Source organism: Homalodisca vitripennis, chromosome 7 (assembly GCF_021130785.1).
Source record: "Homalodisca vitripennis isolate AUS2020 chromosome 7, UT_GWSS_2.1, whole genome shotgun sequence".
NCBI classification, from domain to species: domain Eukaryota; kingdom Metazoa; phylum Arthropoda; class Insecta; order Hemiptera; family Cicadellidae; genus Homalodisca; species Homalodisca vitripennis.
Genome location: NC_060213.1, coordinates 140,658,832 through 140,681,996, shown reverse-complemented (window position 1 = coordinate 140,681,996; position 23,165 = coordinate 140,658,832). Strand labels below are relative to the sequence as shown.

Below are 23,165 nucleotides of genomic sequence, written 5' to 3'. Positions count from 1 at the left end.
CCTTCACAGTCGCCATAAGCTAAAAACAGCTAACTTCTATTTTTTTCACACAGTACAAACAGTAGTGCTAGAGCAGCTGCACCAAAACAGTCCGATTACACATGAGGCGGTGTTGCCATATCGATGCTGTTTCCACTATAACGTTGCTATGGCATACACTGCTGATTTACATGTTGTCTACAAATCAAACGAGTGACATATGCATATTTGTTTACTGTATCAGTCAATAGCGTATGTTTATTTCGACATATGATGAGACGTATAAGTAATTGTCTACACTCGTAAAATTGGCAACAGTGTTGAGCGCGGGGTTTAAAGGAGGGATTCAGATGCACGAGCCCCATTATCAGACTCTTTTCGTGCGGGCTGCTCTAGTATAATTTCTACAACATTATAAAGCAATCAAAAATACATTTTTAGAAATATAAAACCATATTCCTTAACGTTCCTACTGTATATTAACGAATTTAAAATGACACTCTAGACCTTCAATACTATTTAGTAGCTGGTACATGTACTTTTGAAATGAATATAAAACTATTCAACTTTGACTTTTTCTTTTATTGTTAATTTTGTTAAATATGGCTCCATTATGTTACTTCCCGTCTTGTTAACAGATGGTGTTGGACCCTCAGAACGTGGCTTTTGTCAAGTTCACCCCCAGTGCCAACAACCCCCATGCAGAATTTGCTGATGAGGTCTACTTCCCGCCTCTACCCCTCGACACGGACTTCCTTCCAGTTCCACCTCCTGTGGACCGTGAGTTTCTAACTGTCATGTAACTCTGATCCATTCGTACCAAACAGTTTTTAATGATGTGCACAAAATTACAACTTATTGGTAAATATTAAAATTCAATTTCTAAAGAAAATTGGGGACTCTCTTTCATGTTGTCATGTTCTCTCCCTCTCTTAAGATTACAGTCAAATATTTGACTGACTGCAATCTTTTTGAATTTTAAGATTGACTCTTGGTGGAAATAGAGTTATGCCTCAGAGTGACAAGAGCAATTAATAGGAGTCTACAGTTTGGGTTGAAATCATGCTGCAACTGGGCTAGTGTTATTGGCTTTCAAGTGTTAGATTTTCTTGATAAAGTATTAATAATTCTCCCAGTCCCAAACAACAAGGCATACCAGACAATCTTCAAATGCATATTCCACTGATAATGAACTGCTTTAGCTACTGAGTTTTGAGTTTAGCTCCACAGTTCTGTTTCCTTTTATTGTGACGTCTTGTATCTGACACTGTCTCAGACTTGACTCCTGGTATCTGGAGTCATGTTCTTCTGAATGATGAAACAATGTAAATGTTTCATTTTGAGCTTCTTCATCGTCGACTTTCTTTGGATCTTTTCAGACAAACATGACTCCAAATTCCAGGATTGAAGCCTGAGACAGCGTCAGATATCAGACGCTTCAATAAAAGGAAGGTGGACTGGAACTAAACTAAAAATTAAATTGAATCAACCCTTCCTGCCATAGCTACTTTAGCTAACTAACTCTCTAAAGGACAATGCTAAGAAAAATGTTCAAGAGGATAACCCACATATAACTACACCTGCTTGTTCAAAAACAGACTTCCTGTCAACCATATAAACTTGGGTGATGTATCACTGGTATTTTGTCATTGATATCTAAATAATTCATTATATCTTTATTTATTACCCCAGATATTTTTATCAACATATTTCCAATATTTCTTCTCTATTGTTTCCAATTTGAGATTGACCATGTACATTCCTTTAGAATAACGTTGATTTAGTGTTCTGCACTGTTTTCAAAATATTTTTCAGGAGATGAGGAAGACTTTGAAGAAGAGGAGGAAGAGCAGCCTCTACCGCTGATGGAAGTTCCAGTGGTCCTTGAGCCACAAGAAGAAGAATCCGACTACCCCGGTGTGGGCTTCTCCCAAAGACAGTTCCCGTTCTCTCTAGTCCGCAAGAAATCTCTACCTCACCGGCGCTCTCTACACTTCAGCACAAATTACAATACTCCGGATGACTTTCGCAGAGGTTACGAGTCGAGGGACCTACTCCCTGACGGAGTTCAAGGTAAAGTTTATGATTCCCTTTTCGTAGAAGCCTCAACTTTAGATCCCACATTTAGAATACTTAGGGAACTCAGAACTTAGGATTTCATTAGCAGCAGTTGATATGATTTTGTGTGAGGGAGACAGACACATCTGCAGGGCTGGTAGGGTTCAGATTGTTTTAGTGGCATAATGATTTGGTTGAAGAGCACACCATACCGAAAGTGGTGTAGTATGGAATAAATCTAAATTTAAATAAACTAGAGAAAAATATTCTTTGGAATTCAAAGTTAAGGATTTCTGATGTATTCAAACAAAATTTACATTTTTTAAAAGCAGTTAAACTCAAAATTTTGATTTGCCGATTAGTATCAAATAAGTTATTTTGAAAAACACGTTAAACGAGATTACAAAAATTTAATAAAAAACACAAGTATATGTCATATTATTGTTATTATTTGAATTTTTCTAATTATTTAATTTGTAGTAAATTCAATAATATTTTTTTAAATACTGAAATAAATACAATTTTATAATAACAAGTGTAACATACAATGATTGTTTTTCATTGGAGTTTTTTAATCCCAATCAAATGGTCCTCCTCTTCTGGGCCACTGTCACTGATGTCTGTATCCGAACCATCTCCAACTGATACAATAAAGGATTCTATAATATTGTCAATCTGGGGTTCTGTGGCTGCAAAGTCCTTTTCGATTTTCTCCACGTGCTTGCAGTTTACTGACCACTCTTCTGCGCCCATATTTGGTACTTGTCTTCTCAAAGATCTTTAGCTTGAGGCATAGATATGATATATTCCTTTTAACAACATAACCTTTGACTTCGACACAATAATAAGTGTAAATAAGAAAATTAACTTAAAAGGAGCCTTTTCGATTTGTTTCTTGTGGTAGGGCACGTTATCGACGATTTGTAGTAAGCTTTGTTCTAAATCCGTCAACACTTTTTCCTTCATCCACTTCACAAATATTTCCCCATTCACGTTGTTATGGTAGTCCCCACTTTGGTTGCTTACTTCCAACAGGTATTAGACATGAACTCTTTCTCTCCGCCCGCACAAATAATTATCAGTCTCTCGCCCTTGTAAATCTGAACGAGTAAACCTCTATTTGAGCCATCAGACCAAGTTGGGTTAAATACGTAGGACGATGCTATATAAGACTCATCTAAATAAATTAGTGGGCGTCCTTGCTCCCTGTAGTGTCTTAATGAAATATGTTATCCTTTTCACTCAGATTTCTGGGTTTTCAATTAATAATTTTCTCTTGTTTGCTTTCTATCGCCAAATAAACCTCAGGTTCTTTAATATCCACCTCAAACTTTTCTCACAGCCCTGGAAGCTTATTTTTCCCTTGGCGCCTCCCTCAATAGTTTAGTTTTGCAGTCGATATCCGATGTTTTACAATGTGGAATTGTACACTAGTCTTCTCACTACACACTTATCGAGTCATCTAAAATAAGTAACTGTTTTACGGCGTCGGCTTGTGTAGTAAAACTTGCCTTGCTCTGGTTACTCACCTTCAATTTTTAAACTCACCGTTTATTTGAGTCACAACTCGCTCTGATACGCCAGTTGCTGGAGCAGTTCTTTGATGAGCCTTCGACAACGGGATATTAACGGTTTGATGGTCTGTCTCTTCATAAATTTATAAACATTACTCACAATTTCGAGAGTTATTCTACCTTTGTGTTTCGACTTTAGCTGATCAGACATTATCAGTAAAAACAAAGCTCTAGCAACCACCACACTCAACACCGTCACAAAACAGACTGATTTTTAGCGAGTGCGATGAGTTTCTTGCGTCAGTACGATTCAGAGAAAGGGGGCTGTCATCAATGAGTCATAGGAAATGTTTTTGGGACGCAGCGCATAACGCTACCCTGCCACCCCTCCCGCCTATTATCACACACTCAAGTCCTCGAACTGTACATAACCTGTACACTCATCTGTTGTTAAGGTTGAAGTAAAACTTTAATCATTGGCAGTGTCGTGTCCTTTATTTTACAGACGTGCATCATTAATAAATTTAAAAAATGATAAATGGCTTTTATTTATAAAGTTTGAATTTATTATTTGTAAGTATTAATTTGTTTGTTGTATCAATTTTGTTTGCCTATCACGATGATTAAATTAATGAAGTTATTCATACCAGATTGATCATTTTTTACATTAACAAGTGAATCTAGTAACTTTTAATATTTTAAAATTAAAGAGTTTATCTAACAAACAACTAGGTCATTTAAGAAAAAAGTTGGAAGTACCACTTTACAAACAATAATGGGTGTTAGTTTTTAGGATATTTTTTCCTGTCATACAACAATTCATAATATATGTTTATTCACTTTGATTTCCCCTCTAAATTTGATTACTAATCTATGAAATAGAACCTCAACCATTAAAATATGTGTTCTTGTAATCTGGACATGCAGAAATACTAGGGCAGCTGGAAAATTCATATTCTTAATATCAATCATTGAAGATGATCTTAGTAAAGATGATAGGTTAGGTAAGTCTTCTTTCTTTTTGGGGCAGAAGGGGAACTAAAGCAAACTTTATGATTACATATATTCTTGTATTCCACTAAATAACTTAAAATTGTGGTGAACCCATGGGCTTAACTGTGGAAGAATAATGGGGTTAGAACATCCCTCCCACCAGCAGAGATCTAAAAATACAAAAGCCTCATATAATAGCAATCTAACTTGTTTGAAATACAGCAGTTGATTGTTATACATTTAATTATGCTTATATATTGTATTACAATTTATTTAATACTCCCCCCCATGGTGTAATATTGTATTCAATTAAATTCATTGCTTCTAAACAAAGTCCTTAGTTAAGCTACTGCTTGATGTTGAAGCGAAATGAGAATTTTACAGGTCTGAGATGATTTTATACATAAATATTACATATCTGTTAAAATGAAGTCAAATTTCTCTTTACTTATTAATAGCACAATGTATCTGAACAGTGCTAAGATTTTAGAAAATACAGATGTGCTTTGCCTTATTTACTCGTATTATTATATTTTGTTTGTTGTTATAATAATTAGTGCATTGTACATTATTGGGATACATTATACAGTATATCTTATTTTTATTTCCAATCAAAATATTCTAGATACTGTATCAGTAAATTTTGGTCCCTTTGCTATGGTGTTCCAAAATTAAATGATTGCAAATAATGCAATAATGCTGTAGCATGCAATATTAGCATGCAAGAACCTTCTAGGACCTTACCTTCATAGAGTATTCTCCCTGCACTGCACACACCTATGCAAGCATACACGTACAAACAGACCTGTACACAAAACACACAAAGACAAAGCATATATGCCTTCACTCATGCATCTGCCTAATATTATCCAAACATGGCCGCATTCCAATACACACAGCCTCACTGATCTCATATCTGACATGTAAGAAATACATTCCACAGTATCTCTAGTAATACATTGAACATTTCATATCACCTACTGCCAACTGACAGTTCATTGATGCATTTGTAATTAGTTTTTATAATGCCGGTAAAAATGTTACATATTTGGAATTTTGAAAAAATATATTAGAAAATTAAATTATATTAAATGAATCTGTTGAGGAGTATCTGAAAGTGGTTCCAAAAGAGTACTAAGGTTATAGCCAGTTAATCCCCAAAAGAATTATGACGGTTTTAACTGAACATCACGGGCTTGTTCAAAAATGAATATTGCGGCTGTTTACGTTCTCTAGGTTTTACGTACTATTTTAACTGTGAAACGTTCAAAATAATTATTGCTGTAACGTGCTGGCTCCTAGCGACAGAGTACAATCTAAGTTTGGCAAAATTGTTCTGTCATTTAAAAATTCAAAAATGTACAGTTTTAAAGATTAGAAGGTGCAAATAATGCATTACTTTGGCATTTTGTGCTGTTTCATTATATTTTGAATAACTAAAACTAAAGAGTGTTTTTTACTCCCTTGAGTTCATTTATGATAATTTTACTCACTCTAAAAGACTCTACGTATTACAGTTACAGTTTTGATGGGAGTACAACAATTCTGTATTTAAAATAAGAACATGTAACATGACTAATGATTAAATACTGAGTCTACATTTTGTGAAGTGTATGCAGTTATTGTTTGGTATATGATTTTTAGGCAGTAAACACTTACATTTCTTCAAACAAAAAATTGTGTGGATAAATGTTATTTTGATTTAAACCAGCTTAAAAGCAATTTTGCGTGTTTGTTCACAGAAACATCGGCTTTCTCAGAAGTTTACAACACACCAGACGGCTTCAGAAGTGGGGATGAGACCAGAGACAGGCACCGTCAGACGGAGCCCCTAGTGTTGTTGGAGTCCGAGGAATCAAACCAGGTCGACCCTGCAGAGTCCATCCTGCTGCCGATGTTGAAAGCTATCGGAGATTCGTACCCGAGCCCCCGAGTACAGGAGGAGCAGGAGCGAGAGGGTGGCAGACTTCTGGAGCTGAGCGGGAGGATGGCGGATGGGGAGGGGGAGGTGGCCCGAGGCTACACTGAGGGTGGGATGGTCCTTATCCCAGACAAACATGCAGGTAGGCAGGTGTCATCAGGATCTGACAAGTTTCATCCTTTTCACAATCACAGGTTCTTTTAGAACGTGTAGATTACATTTTGAAGGGAAAATTAAGCAATGTTTAATTTACTACAAAGGTGTATTCCAGTGACATACGGTACTGCATATTTCTTTAGCCCATGGTAATAGTATAGTATAAAAATAATAGTATAGGTACACCATAACTTAATCACAAAACTTTCAATAACTGGATACTTTTTGAACAGAATTGAATGGTATAAGATAGAGAATGAATGTTAAGTTTAGCTACAGTTCACCTTCGTCTTGGTTTATGTGCAGCAGACTCGGTTGCTCCACCGTGCTCAGAGATCGTGTCAGTAACATTGTAGTGCACTCAATTGTGCACCTGTGAGACAATGAGAATGTCGATTCACCTGGATTACACTGTACGTTGTAATCTAGGTGTCACTGATATCGAAACGATGTACCGTACAGGTAAATTGTTCGTTTTGAGCTTCTTTGACGTTGGCTTTTTTCGATCTCTTCAGACGAACACAGCATCAGGTTCCAGATGCTGCATTAATACAAAGGTCGATTGGAGCTAAACTTAACATTCATATTAAAACAACCCTTCCCACCATGGAAAGTTCTTGGCCTTAAAAAGTAAGCCTTAAAAAGTTTTTGGCCTGTTTTATTTGGTTAAGAACTATCTTTCAGTAGTACATATCAACAATACTGAATTATTAAAATAATAATAATAATATATATATATATATATATATATATATATATATATATATATATAGACATTGAATCACAAAAAGTACTTGCTCCGCCGGGAGTTGAACCCAGATCTCTCATTTGCCGGGTTCATCTCCCGGCGGAGCAAGTACTTTTTGTGATTCAATGTCTATTGAAATTAAATAAGGCTATTGCCGTTTATACAATTTAATGTATATATATATATATATATATATATATCATCATCATCATCATCGTCAGACGTTTCCGTTCTCACGGGTCGTCGTATATATATATATATATATATATATATATATATACCGTATATAAATGAATGTTTGTGTGTTTGTCCTTTATAGAATTGTGAACTATGAGACCAATCATTATGAAAATTTGAATGTATATGTATTTTCCTACGGAGAAGGTTTATATGATATGCCCATTGACGTAACTCACCACCAGGTAGCGCTGCAAAAGAAAAAAAGTTTTCAAAGCGCCTGCACATTATAAACTGCAATTACGCGACAGTTACGTATATTAAACAGCCAAACACTATTTGAAGGCGATAAGTTATGATGCATATTTATTTGTCTTTAAAATAAATTTATGCTCGAACTTAAAGCTTGAATGTTAAACCACTTTATAATAAAGTTAATGTATGAGTAAAACACACTTTTGACGGATTTCTTGATCGTTACATCAATGCAAACTCTACATCGGCGTTGGAAATATAATTCACTTGAATTAGAAATGCTCATACATGGGCAAAGATTACGAACAGCGTGCAAAGCCCCGGGAAACAGCTAGTCGTTTACTAAAAAAGTAATTGAAAAAATTGTAAATTTGGGACGATCCGAACCCCTTGCTGGCCTAGTGTAAGATAGAATGTTATTATTATGTTATACAAATAAATAATGACAGCAGTTGCAAAAAAAGGAAGGATCAAATTGGTTTCATTTCTGTTCTGATCAATTTGTATGCTACAAATATTCAGTATTTTACAACAAAATTTGATATTATTTGCATGTGGATGATTTCTCTTAAATAATGGTCATTTAGCAAGAACAGAAATCAGCACAGAGTCTAGATAGAGTGTAAGATGGAAATACCAGGAACATTTAAATAGAATGGACAGTGAAAGAATAACTCTTAAAGCATTACAATATAAGTGCACAGGAACACATAGCATAGATCACCCGAGGGAGAGAGGGGGGAGGCTTAATCGCAACAGGCAAAATGTCTAATGCTTTGAGCGCAGAAGACACTGATATGAAACCTAATTAAATGAACAAATATGTGAATGTATCAAGTTGTAGGATATCTCTAAAAAAAAAATTTCATCTGTAAACTTGAAATTTTTCATGAAAGTTCATGTTCGCCTAGACAAGACTGAGTTATATACTGGTGATATATAAAATCATGAAATTTGGCTGAGCTAGACTGAAACTTATCAGTAGGCTGACACAATATCTCTCTCTTTGTTTGTTGGTGATGTACAAATTTCTTTGCTGTATGGTTGATGAAAAGAGTTATAGACTTGAAATTATTCATTGAACTTCAGCAAAGCCTGTTACAGGACAGTGGTGGGGCATACTCCTACCTTGTACACAATCCTTTGAATTTTCTTTAAAAAACTCTATATAATTTGCCATTTTCAGTATTAAATAGCGTTTACTGTTGATGTTTGAAATTGCTGAAAGACATGTGTTACTAGAGAAACTAATGGCTACCAGTCTGTGTCAAAACTAAAATAATAACTTCTTGAGGAAATAATAATCAGCTTTAATATATTATTTTCAATATTTTTATGGCTGCATTTGAATTTTATAGTTATCTTAATAATATATCATAAAAAAACATTAAGTAGTTTTATAGATTTTTTTATCCAAACAATTTTTTTTCATGTACAAAAGTAATCAAAACGAAGAATATGCCTGATAAGTTTAATTAGTTACTTTTTATGTGACAAATTTGAAAGTAAATCAACTCAAACTTTGATTTGGTTTCCAGATGTGGATCAGAGCCTGAGCGAATTCCTTGTCGGACTAAACTCGGACAACTGGGGCTTCAAGCGACCTGAAAGGCTTGACGTCAAGAAACCTGGGCCTCCATTCAAAACTAATAATTATGCTTTCAAGGTACCACATCGGATATCATTAGTTCTACTTTGTAAAAGTCCCTATTCAGGTCAGGAGCGCTTTGATAGGTGGTGGGACTGAAAGCCCACTGGGCGCTTAGTCCAACCTTCAGACTTTCCATGGCTACCTGTTTGTGTTACGCAGAATTATCCTTCTCCTACATTTGGTTTTCCGAAGTAAAGAAGAGCTTAATGTTGTGCATCGTCCTGTAGTGGAATAACATCAAAATTGTAATTGTACACATGATATTTTGATACATTAATCTTGGAAAAAATCTTATATCATGTACTCACAGCTTGAGCGTGATGCCCAATTTATTTTGAGTGTGACGCGTTTCGCTTGATCTCGGCATTGTTAAACGCACACTCAAATTAGTAAAAAAAACACAGTAAAGGTGTACACAAACAAACACATCGGCAGATTGTCAAAGTTAAAATGGTTAAAGGTATGGAAAAAATAATAAGGTATGGAGAAAACCATGATTGTAAGACTGAGTTGAAAATCGTGCACAGACAACTCACACAATAATATTGTGTTGTGAGTACATAATACAAGAGTTATACCAGCAGTTCCTGAACCATAAATAAAATATTGAAATAAAAATGTTAATTTTGGACATTGACAACAATACTATTGTTTTCTGATAATCAATATGGGACTGTGACAGCATTTTGGGTCATTTGGAAAAAATGGGGAACAGGATGTGCAAAGGTTAGGAAGCGTAGGCTCTTCAACCTATGTTTTGGTCTCAAAACCATATTACTTACTGCCGTGGCTCTTGGTACCCAAGGTGGTACTTTGCCTCGCCAACACACCACCTCCAGATCTCTCTATCCATTGCCTCTTCTTCCCTTCTTCCCAGTTTTCTTATGTCTCTTCTGATCTGGTCTCGCCATCTCAACTTGGGCCTTCCTGGTGGTCTTCTGCCCTCCGGATTGTTTACAAGGACGTTCTTGACTAAGGAGTTGTCCTCCTTCCTTAGTAAATGGCCATCCCATCTCATTCTCCTACTTCTCACCTCGGCCACTATGTCTGGGTCCATATATAGTTGCCTCAACTCTACATTATGTTTTATCCTCCACTCTCCATCTTCAAGGGTTGGCCCATAGATTTTTCTCAATAATTTGTTCTCAAATACTATCAAACGTTTTTCTGTAGTATACAAATACTCAAAACCATATTACGTGTTAGAATTTTATTGGCTGAGATTTCTTTGAATGTTAGCTTTCTAAAAGTGTTTTGCAGTCCTTGGATGACAATTTTTACTCATGTACTTTAGAACTATTTTATTTTATTTTTTCTTAAGATCTGTTACTGTGAAATGTTTTGTATTGATAATTTTAAACTACTTCTTAATATAGTTATTTTTGTTAGAAAACTTAGTTTCAAATCCGGTGACAGAAGTCTAGAAGCCAATAACAAATTTACCCTGTATAAGCACACAATATAGATTTTTGTGAAATTTTTAGAAGAATTTCCCCAAGAAATAAATTGATCATCGATGATAATAATGATCCTTCGACAATAGTTGATAGTAATAGTGGGGTCAAAATAAGAGGAGTATCAAAAGGGTTAATAATATCAAACAATACAGTAGTTTCTTAGTTAGCTCTGTACACTTAATCAAGTCTTACACAACTTAAGCAAATGTCAAAACAAAAATTAAAGTTAAATCGGTGTCAACCCTATAAAGATTGACTTTTTGGTGGAAAGTGGTAAATTTTAGTCTCTGTATCTCATAATCTTACACAGCTATAACTATTATTTATGTGGCTGACAGTTGATTTTCAGTGTTGTCGAACTAAGAAACAAGCTGTGAACTGAGGAAAAATTGATTGTTTGATATGTTTAACAATTATTTCATTTCCATTTCAACCCCATCAAAATGTGGCTGGCAATTGATTTCTTTCTGAGGGAAATTCTTTATTGATTTCACCAAAAGCTATGTTGAGTGCTTGAACAAGGCAAACTGGCTCACGGTTCTAAGAAAAATATTCATGTGGTGTGAAAACTCTTATTCTATGATTTGTATTCTATTCACTCGTAAGTAAAGTAGAAGATGGTATTGCAGACTAGATTGTAGGTATAAAAGTGTAAACTTTATGCACCACACTATTTAAATGCTTGTATTCTTTTATATAACCAGTAGTGATCCATCCTGTTCTGAGTTCTGGTTTTTGAAATGTGCCTTTTATCATTTGGCATTATTATTATTATTTTGAGCTGTACAAAATCTTCTTATAGTCACACTACCAATGTAATCTGACATAAATGTAGTTTTATTGTTCAAGAGGACAGATATTGTGTATTCGTGGTAATTTTGTTGTACAGCCACATGATAGACTCTGCTGTAACCCATTTTTAAGTTATTCATCATTGTCAGTGTAGTCCATTCCGTGCAATTTAGAAAGAAACCTTGTGTCTACTAATCTGGAGCACAAATGTTGAAAACAAAATTCAGCTAACAAGATTTAAAAATAGTAGTTTAATTAGTCATTTTTGTTAATTTTTTTATCATTTGGAATTGATTAAATTGAACTCAGTTAAAACCCATAATTTCCTATATTTCACGCTGAAAAAGTAAAGTCAACAACACACTATGATTGGTGCCATAGGGCTTTTCTGGACTAATTAAAAGTCATATTTGGCTGCTTTTAATATGTTAGTACCTGAATACAAATACTTTCATGATGAAGGCGCTTCTCAGCATTAATAATGTGTGAAAAACATACATTATCAGTTAATACAAATTGATTGTCAATCAAAAAGATGCTATATATAATAGAGCAAACAGAGCAAAAAAATCAATCTGGGTTGCCTGAAAACAAAACAAATTGCATGATACACCTTTTACGAATAAGAATCAATCAGGAATTACCTTCGATATAATTTTTAAATGCTTACACTTAAAAAACAATTATCTTTTAATCTCCTTCAGAATACCTTAAATAGTAAAAAAATGATATTCATTCCCCTCAAAACAATTTATAATAATGGAATGAAAAATAATTCATCACATTTAATGAAGAATAATTTTAACAAATATTTTGACCTCTACTAAATTTGTACAGTGTTATAAGGAATAATATATTTTTTTATTATTGGTAAAGTGTAGAAATCAATAGGATAAAATATTAGAATTTACGTTGAACTGAATGTACCGTACTACAGACTCTGGTGTTGTACAAATAATAAAATATGCAAAAAATTTACATATTCACATTGAATATCTGTAGTAATAGAAGTATATTGATAGATTATATTCATTCACCTTATTTAGAGTGTATGGACTCTGCATGAGTATTGAACATGCTCATGATGACATGAATCCCATTGGGTAAACGCGATCTTTATCAACTGCCGTTGTGTACCTGATTGAGTACACACCAGGTTTTCGTAAAGCGCGTACTCATACGCCTGATGGGGTACACATTGCTATTCCTTTCCTTATTGCGTTTTAATTGTTTGCCTGTCTTGGTTGTTTGCTAAATTTTATCCTGCGCTTAAATACATACCTCAGCCTATTGTGTACCCTGTCAGGAGCACAATTGCTTAATTTTTAAGGTAAATTCTTTTTTAGCTATTCTTGGGGTACATGGAGAAACTATATAAAAATAATTTTTTTTTCAAAATTGCAAAGCTTACATCCTTTTTGCGTTATACTTAGACGTTTAACGTAAAAATAGCTATTACATATTTTTGACATTGTTATTAAAAAAATCGACGGCGGCAAATAAAAAAGTTCAGCAATAAGTCGTTGTTAAATTATTGTGATTAATCATTTAATTATTTATAATGGAATAGCTACTTTTTGAGATTGAGTAGGTAGTACAGAGTTTTGAACAATTTACATAGCATTTGAATAGAGACTGAAACCTCTAATACTCATTTGTGTATTTCAGACCCAGACAGAAGAAAAGTCGCAGATTAGTAAAGTTAACAACGACCAAAAAGAAAAGACACCACATGACCATGGTGAGTTCTCATTGAGTTATTTATAGTTACAAGGGCGTAGGCAGCGAGAGGGTCCGAGGGGTCTAGACCCCTCCAAATTTTAAATGTTTCCAATTACTTTTTTTAGTAAACGATTATTATTACTTAAATAATTCAGTATTACTAACATGTACTGCTGAAAAATTGCCACCAACAAAGAACAGGTCAAGAACTTTTTACAGAACAAAATGGAGCCTTACTCTCTGTCCACTACGGGAAAATATCAGTTGCCTGGACCCCCCAAAAATGTTTCCTGGCTACCTTCTTGTATAGTTATAGTAAAATTAGTCAATATATCCTTCTCAGACACGATGGCTGTCTTCCACATGAATAAAAATTTGGTTAAATGATATATATATTATACCAGCAGTTTATCCGTTAAGAATTCTCAATCCAGTATAGCTAGTAGATTACCAATTAAATTGCATGTTTGTTAAAATGAATTAATTAATTAATAAACTATATTATGATATTTAAAATCTGAGATGAAAATAAAATCACTGTTTAAAGATTCAGTACGTACCAACATTTCTGGGTTTTCCTTAAAAATGTCACTATTCTTTAGTTGAGCTGTTCACAGATGAAAACAACATCTATAACAGAGGATTTTACATCTTACAAATAACGTTACATGGCTGCTAAACTTTAGATTATGGGAAACACATTTCCTACTTATGGTTGAAAAATATCATTATTTTAATTTTCCCCCTATAGGTATGGCTTTTCATTATACAGTATGAGAATGAATGAGAATGAGAATGAATGAGAATGAATGAGAATGAGAATGAGAATATCTTTATTTACAATCTTTGAGATTATAAACAGTGTCATTAAATACATTAACATCAGGAAAAGGTTTTTTGAAGATACTCTTCCAGCGTGTAGAATGGCCGGTCCTAGAAGCCATTGATGTAGTGCTATCTTGAGTTCCTTTCCTCTTTTGGACAGCAGGTGAGGTGGTAGGAGATTGTGGAGCTTCATTCCCATATATGATGGTTTTCGCTCATAAAAGCCTCAGACGATGTACAGGAAGGCTGTAGAGGTGTACATTTTCTGGTGTTGTAGTGGTGTACATCATTGGTCCTTGGAAGATTCTCCCCATCAGCGTACATTATTACTTCTTGAATGTAAAGCGAAATAACAGTGAGAATCCTCAGAGACTTGAATGCCTCTCTACAGCTCTCCAGAGGTTGTAGTCCCTGCCAGTGTTCTAATACATTTCTTTTGTATGATAAGTATCCGTTGGAGATTTGAAAGCAGTAGTTCCACCCCAGGCAGCAAGACCATAGCGCAGGTGAGACTCAAAAAGGGAAAAGTAAGTTATTTTTGCTGTTTCAAGGCTACTGAGAGAAAGAATTTGCTTGATGACAAAGTGACCAGTGTTGAGTTTTTTACTAAGATTGTCGACGTGATTAATCCAATTTAGTTCGGTATCCACTGTTACTCCAAGGAATTTTAAATGATCTTCAATACTGACATCTGGAATGGTTGGGACTTCTGATGCTCTCCTTCCAAAAAGCGATCTGGTTAGTCTGATGGATTTACTACAAGGTCATTTCCATAGCAATATTGGATGGCCATGTTGAGAGCTGTATAAGATGAGACCGCAAGGCCATCTGCTGAACGTTGGGTCAGAAATAAGGTAGTGTCGTCCGCATACATTAGAGGTGTTCAGTAGTTTCCTAGGTGTTGGGGTAGATCATTGGTAAAGAGAATGAAAATCACTGGTCCTAATACGGAACCTTGTGGCACACCTCTCAGCACTGGAAGGACTTTTGATCTGACTGCCTTTGTGATACCATTTGATGAGTGGTAGAGCTCTACTAGTTGGGTACGACCCTTTAAGTAGCTCTCAAACCAATTATTTGCTGTCCCTTTGATTCCAAGCAATTCCAATTTCTTCAGAATGATGTTGTGGCTGAGGCAATCAAACGCCTTACTTAAATCAAGAAACAAAGCTGTGGTCAATTTTCCCTCTTCAATGCTGTCTGTCACTGATTCAATTAGTTGTTTGATCAATGCCGTTGTAGTTGACTTCCCTTTTGTAAATCCATGTTGGTTTTTCATTTAAGAGATTGTGCTGAGCGCAATGGTCCAGGAGTCTTTGAAGAACAATTCTTTCACATAATTTTGAAAAATGTTGAAATCAGTGAAATTGGTCTGTAGTTGTTTGCATCATGTTTGCACCCACTTTTTAAATTTAGGGAATACTTTCGAAATTTTTAATTTTGAGGGAATTGACCCTCTTTAAAAAGATTTGTTGAATATGGCAAACCAATGGGGGGGCTAGTTCGTCAGCACAAAATTTTAATACTTTGGAAAAATTTCATCAATACCGGCTGAATTTTTTGAATTTGAGGTTTTTAATTGTATCTTTAACCTCTTCGATGCTCGTTTTGGTCATTGTTTCCATTAATGCTGTTTCATGTGGTTCCACAGATTCCAATTCCTTCTTCTCATCCGCTGGGATTTTTTGTAGTGTTGTTTCTGCCATATTAACAAAAAATAAATTTCAGATGATTGGCGACTTCTTGAGGGTTATGTGAAAGTTGTCCATTTATTTTCAGTTTTTATGTCATCTGTAGAGCTCCTGTTTTGGTTACGGGCATTATTAACTATTTTCCACATGGCTTTGGGCTTGTCGTCAGCTCTTTTCTATGAAGTTGGCGGAGGCCTCTTGTCTCAGTTGTTTTAAGCGTTGGTCATAGGATTTCTTTGCATTTGCTGCGTCTTGTTTGATGTCGAGTTCCCCCTGTTGTTTCAAACTGATGTTGTAGTCTTAGAAAGTTTTCTTTAAGCCTGCTGGCTTCTTCATCTGCAAAGAATTTAGGTTTTAATTTTCTTTCTAAGGTTTTCTTTAATTTTCTGGGGCAGGCAGCATCCAGGGCCATTGTCACTGTCCTTATGAAGCTGTTGTAGGCTTCTTCCACGGTGTCAAATTGTTCAATGTCATGCCAGTTTTCATGTTGAAGTAGACATTTTAGTTCAAGGAGGTTTTCTGTCTTGAAGGTTCGATATGTACTACTGAAATTCTCAATTACGTACTCTGTTTTAATAGTACAGACTTGAGCAGTGTGGTCTGATAGACCAGAATCGTACACGGTTGCAGTTAGTTCTTCACTTCTTAAGTTAGTACATATCCAGTCAATTGATGAAATGGTGTTGGAGGTTACTCTGGTATGTGGTAGCTCCAGCCTCTGAATGCTGTGAGAAGCCAACATCTCCTGTAATTTACCTGATCTTCTGTCAGGTTTAAAATGTCTACATTTATATCTCCCATGATTAGAAGGTTTGAACTTTCCAGTTTACTGATTTCAATAGTTTTTGAAAGAATATTAAGTGATTCGTCTAAGTTGGATGATGGTGATCTGTAGGTACCCATTATGTATAAGCAGGTGGTATTGAGCTGTGTAGTAAAAATATTGGTTTGGTAGCAAAGTGTTAGAGGATTCCATAAAGTTCAAAAAAATACCAGATGTTATCAAGGTTGTAGCCATGAAACAAATTTGGAAGGGTCAGATGAAATTGGGGGGTTTCTCCCGGTAATTTTTAAATTTAAGAAGCAAAATAGTGAATTTTGCATAAAGTTTTTATGTCTTTTAATAGATTGTATTAACAATTGATATTCATAATTGTGGAAGTACTGCTTCAGTAGACTGTGTAGGAGTAATAATTGAAATTGATTAGACTTATGTAGTAATTAAATTACAAAAACAGATGCTTTTATTGTCTGTAAAACACAGTACATAGTACACAAATACACAGTGAGAAATGATAAAAGAGATGTAAAAGAGGTTTTACAAAAGTAAATTTTTCTTGACTTCTGAGCCATTGTATGTAGTACTTCTTCCAGAGGAACTGATTTTTTCCCGTAATGGACCCAAAGTAAGGCAAGTGCAGTCAACCACTCATTCCCCATTTTGTTCCTTAAGAAGCTCTTGTCCCGTTTCAGTGTTGAAAATGATCTTTCAGCAGTACGTGTTGATACAGGAAGTGTCCCTAACACTTTCAACAAACGAAATATATGTGGGAAAACTGATTATCAAACCTGTTGAGACACTCGGTAATTAAAGCTTGTACTATAGGCTGTATAGTAAATTGAGTTTAAACTGATTTGGTAATAAAGTTAAAGTAAGAGCAATTGCAGAAGTAGTTAATTATTTAAATAATAATCGTTTGATAAAAAACTAATTAAAAAATTTGTAATACGGGGATCCAGACCCCTTGGTCCTCCTCGCTGGCTAAGTCCTCAGATGTTATGTAATTATTATTATTATATAAAATTTGTTATATAAAACAACAATAGATGGTTTAGATGGTTTGTTGTTATATGTATTGTATACAGGCAGGTAGTCCAAATGTTCTATGACAACTTGGTAATAAATTGTAATAGCTTGATTGAGAAAATGAAACTTTGCACATAAAAACAGAACCTAACTATTTTTGGAGGCCATCAATATTTGTCTTTTAATTCCTTCCCAGGGGGTTTCACCTATGAGGAATTGGTGGGAAATGTATAATGTAATCCTAATTAAATTTCATATAATTTTTACGGTGCAAACAATGTTAGAGACTGGTGTTTCCAATGATTTGTGTTAAAATGTGTAAGAAATGAAAATGATAGTTTAAAACTAATGCAATTATTAGTTTAAAATTGTTATTAAAGAATATAAATTTACAGTTAAAACAATTAATAATTATTACTTTTAAATAATTACAATTTTTAAATGTTAATGAGGGATTGAAACATAACTGATATGTATGTATACACATATAAAAATATTGAAATCTGAGTTATGATATATTCTTCACAAAGAAGACAGGAACATTAAATACTTGTTGCTTCATTAATATTGAGAATATATAAAAGTCGAGTACACAAGCCTTATACTTTTATAAAGTAAGTCCAAATTATTTAAACTATATATTTTGATATTTTTTAGTGTTTTTTCATATTTGGTAATTTGCAATGTTGGTTTTTGTGTCCCACTACTGATCACTTTTTGAAATAGTGTTTGTTTGTAGCAAAGATGATATATTACTTTAAAATGGTTAATAAATAAAACTGTTTACATATACGTTAAAATATCTTTACTTTTAAGATAGCCAATTTTAATTTTGTTATGTTAAAACGTTTTCCTTACTGGTATCCATTTCTTTAAAAAAAAAGTTAGTTTTCAGGGATATTGTCCAATTTTTCTTGGATTTAATATCCTGCATTTTTTATTGTATACAAATCTTCATAACAATGAAGTATTATTATCATAACTACTGCAGTTTTTCAAGTAATATCTCAAAATGTTGGACACAACACTTAAGTAATGCTGAAATATTATATAAACTCTATGTAAAGCATAAAGTATTTCATTGCTCTAAGCTACAGAAAGTGTGGCATAAGAAATGCTCTTACGTCAGAAACGAATACAGTATGTACTACAAATGATTGGGGTTGTTGTGGGTGAGGGGAGGGGGTGGAGGTGGCGCAGACTCTGCGCTCTTGGGGTCCCAAGCTGTCGAGAGTGGACAGCCTTATTTAAATTAATAGTGGACACTTTTGTTACATCTCTCTCGTGGTGAAAAAGTCATTACGACCGTAACTTTTAGTCCACCGTTATTAGTGTGTATAGCCCGGTGAGTTTTACTTTTGAACTGCATTGTGTATCTATTCATAATATTGTCTCTACGTGTATATAATACTTTTAGTCCACCGTTATTAGTGTGTATAGCCCGGTGAGTTTTACTTTTGAACTGCACTGTGTATCTATTCATAATATTGTCTCTACGTGTGTATAAATACTTTTAGTCCACCGTTATTAGTGTGTATAGCCCGGTGAGTTTTACTTTTGAACTGAATTGTGTATCTATTCATAATATTGTCTCTACGTGTATATAATACTTTTAGTCCACCGTTATTAGTGTGTATAGCCCGGTGAGTTTTACTTTTGAACTGCATTGTGTATCTATTCATAATATTGTCTCTACGTGTATATAATACTTTTAGTCCACCGTTATTAGTGTGTATAGCCCGGTGAGTTTTACTTTTGAACTGAATTGTGTATCTATTCATAATATTGTCTCTACGTGTATATAATACTTTTAGTCCACCGTTATTAGTGTGTATAGCCCGGTGAGTTTTACTTTTGAACTGCATTGTGTATCTATTCATAATATTGTCTCTACGTGTATATAATACTTTTAGTCCACCGTTATTAGTGTGTATAGCCCGGTGAGTTTTACTTTTGAACTGCATTGTGTATCTATTCATAATATTGTCTCTACGTGTATATAATACTTTTAGTCCACCGTTATTAGTGTGTATAGCCCGGTGAGTTTTACTTTTGAACTGCATTGTGTATCTATTCATAATATTGTCTCTACGTGTATATAATACTTTTAGTCCACCGTTATTAGTGTGTATAGCCCGGTGAGTTTTACTTTTGAACTGCATTGTGTATCTATTCATAATATTGTCTCTACTACTATTGTGTGTATATTATACTTTTTAGTTCCACCGTTATTAGTGTGTATAGCCCGGTGAGTTTTACTTTTGAACTGCATTGTGTATCTATTCATAATATTGTCTCTACGTGTATATAATACTTTTAGTCCACCGTTATTATTAGTGTGTATAGCCCGGTGAGTTTTACTTTTGAACTGCATTGTGTGTGTAATCATAATATTGTCTCTACGTGTATATAATACTTTTAGTCCACCGTTATTAGTGTGTATAGCCCGGTGAGTTTTACTTTTGAACTGCATTGTGTATCTATTCATAATATTGTCTCTACGTGTATATAATACTTTTAGTCCACCGTTATTAGTGTGTATAGCCCGGTGAGTTTTACTTTTGAACTGCATTGTGTATCTATTCCATAATATTGTCTCTACTACGTGTATATAATACTTTTAGTCCACCGTTATTAGTGTGTATAGCCCGGTGAGTTTTTACTTTTGAACTGCATTGTGTATCTATTCATAATATTGTCTCTACGTGTATATAATACTTTTAGTCCACCGTTATTAGTGTGTATAGCCCGGTGAGTTTTACTTTTGAACTGAATTGTGTATCTATTCATAATATTGTCTCTACGTGTATATAATACTTTTAGTCCACCGTTATTAGTGTGTATAGCCCGGTGATTTTTACTTTTGAACTGCATTGTGTATCTATTCATAATATTGTCTCTACGTGTATATATACTTTTAGTCCACCGTTATTAGTGTGTATAGCCCGGTGAGTTTTTACTTTTGAACTGCATTGTGTATCTATTCATAATATTGTCTCTACTACTATTGTGTGTATATAATACTTTTAGTCCACCGTTATATTGTGTGTATAGCCCGGTGAGTTTTACTTTTTGAACTGCATTGTGTATCTATTCATAATATTGTCTCTACGTGTATATAATACTTTTAGTCCACCGTTATTAGTGTGTATAGCCCGGTGAGTTTTACTTTTGAACTGAATTGTGTATCTATTCATAATATTGTCTCTACGTGTATATAATACTTTTAGTCCACCGTTATTAGTGTGTATAGCCCGGTGAGTTTTTACTTTTGAACTGCATTGTGTATCTAATTCATAATATTGTCTCTACGTGTATATTAAACTTTTAGTCCACCGTTATTAGTGTGTATAGCCCGGTGAGTTTTACTTTTGAACTGCATTGTGTATCTATTCATAATATTGTCTCTACGTGTATATAATACTTTTAGTCCACCGTTATTAGTGTGTATAGCCCGGTGAGTTTTACTTTTGAACTGCATTGTGTATCTATTCATAATATTGTCTCTACGTGTATATAATACTTTTAGTCCACCGTTATTAGTGTGTATAGCCCGGTGAGTTTTACTTTTGAACTGCATTGTGTATCTATTCATAATATTGTCTCTACTACTATTGTGTTGTATATTATACTTTTAGTCCACCGTTATTAGTGTGTATAGCCCGGTGAGTTTTACTTTTGAACTGCATTGTGTATCTATTCATAATATTGTCTCTACGTGTATATAATACTTTTAGTCCACCGTTATTAGTGTGTATAGCCCGGTGAGTTTTACTTTTGAACTGCATTGTGTGTGTATTCATAATATTGTCTCTACGTGTATATAATACTTTTAGTCCACCGTTATTAGTGTGTATAGCCCGGTGAGTTTTACTTTTGAACTGCACTGTGTATCTATTCATAATATTGTCTCTACGTGTATATAATATTTACACGTTGACTATTTTATTTTAGACCAATAAGTGGTGTTTATTTTAGTGCTTAAACAATGTTAATTTTAAAGCAGTTTAATACTAAATTATCAGTGATGAATTTTACTATATTTACTGAGTGGAAGTGTACTTTACCTGGAGCACAGTTAAATATAACTTATTTTACTGCAGACTACATAATATTTTGATTATTTTAAACACTCATTATATTCTCTACTATAGCACATGTTTTTCAACCACTCATAAATAGCCTTTTTTAAGTGTAAATAGCACATAACAAATCACTTTCATGATATAACAGTTATTTTATATATGTGGGATTTAAGACTTTGACAGTTTGGAATTTATATAGAACAAAAGAAAAATTAATTAAAATTGTAAATAACTGGTGCATTTGTCTGACTGGAGCAGTTTATTTCCTGTTCAGTACTGCAACCACCCACCATTTACCTGCACTACTCAGCTGTACTCTGCCAGCTGCTTTCCACTTATCAGTTGCCTAATTGATAGCAGCAGATTGTTCACATTATCAGCTGTCAAGTCCATCTGCTGTACAACTTGTCTGCTTACAGTGTAAACAGTTGATGGTTAAAACTCCCACAACTGACATAATATCTTTTTGCATGAATTAATAATTTGTGAACAATTATACAATGACTTATTAATTGAATTTTATATTTTTTGACAATCCAATATAAATTCTAATTTTTTACACATACACAAAGTATTTATCTCTCATTTATTCTAGTGTAATCTTAATGTGATTTTATCTTAAGAATGATTTCTCTTGAAATGGCACTGGCTTCTGAGGAAGTTGAACACTTAGCAATTGAGCTTTATGGAGAATTTAACAAGATTTACAGAGGAATGCGATCCACTCATGTTCAACAATGTATTTAAATTATTGACAAATATGCTTCAAAGCTTTGACAAAAGCGTTATTGAAAATAAATCACTTCAAGAAACACTGTCATTATTGGATTTAGAAAAGGAAGACATTCTTTCAAGTTTAAATGAAACCAAGAAAAATTGCAGCAAAAAAGATGAAAAAAATTTGGAAATTACAGGAAGAAGTTGACATATTAAGGCTGGACTCTAAAGAGAAAATTTGGAAGAACGAAATAGAACGGATATCTAAACAAAGAGCAAATGCAGAAGAACAACTTATACAAAAAAGAAGAAACTTGAAAATATATTAGAAGAAAATAAATTAAAAGAAATGAAATGCCAAAATCTTGAACACCTTTATTCAGAATTAATGCTAGATCATAGGAACCTAATTGAAGTAACCAAACTACTTGAAGAGGACTTAAAATCCCTCTCTAATACCCATAAAGAAAATCATCTGACGAATCAGGGGAAAACATTCTGTGAAGTAATCAGAAAGGTAAACATATTAATACAAAGTCTTTGAATGAGTGGCCAACCCTCCCAAATACTTCTATCACACTTTCAAACAAATATGACATTTTATCAGGGCTGATAAC

General features: G+C 34.0%; 1 protein-coding gene across 1 annotated transcript in view; it reads left to right on the top strand.

The window, feature by feature from the left end:
• LOC124366432 (receptor-type tyrosine-protein phosphatase N2) overlaps window positions 1-23,165 on the top strand; it is a 317,729-nt gene that overhangs the window by 150,487 nt on the left and 144,077 nt on the right. Inside the window, exons 7-11 of the mRNA XM_046822981.1 lie at window positions 618-759; window positions 1,795-2,052; window positions 6,287-6,607; window positions 9,340-9,467; window positions 13,370-13,442. Coding sequence (XP_046678937.1) covers window positions 618-759; window positions 1,795-2,052; window positions 6,287-6,607; window positions 9,340-9,467; window positions 13,370-13,442 — 922 coding nt within the window. The remainder of the gene's footprint in view (window positions 1-617; window positions 760-1,794; window positions 2,053-6,286; window positions 6,608-9,339; window positions 9,468-13,369; window positions 13,443-23,165) is intronic.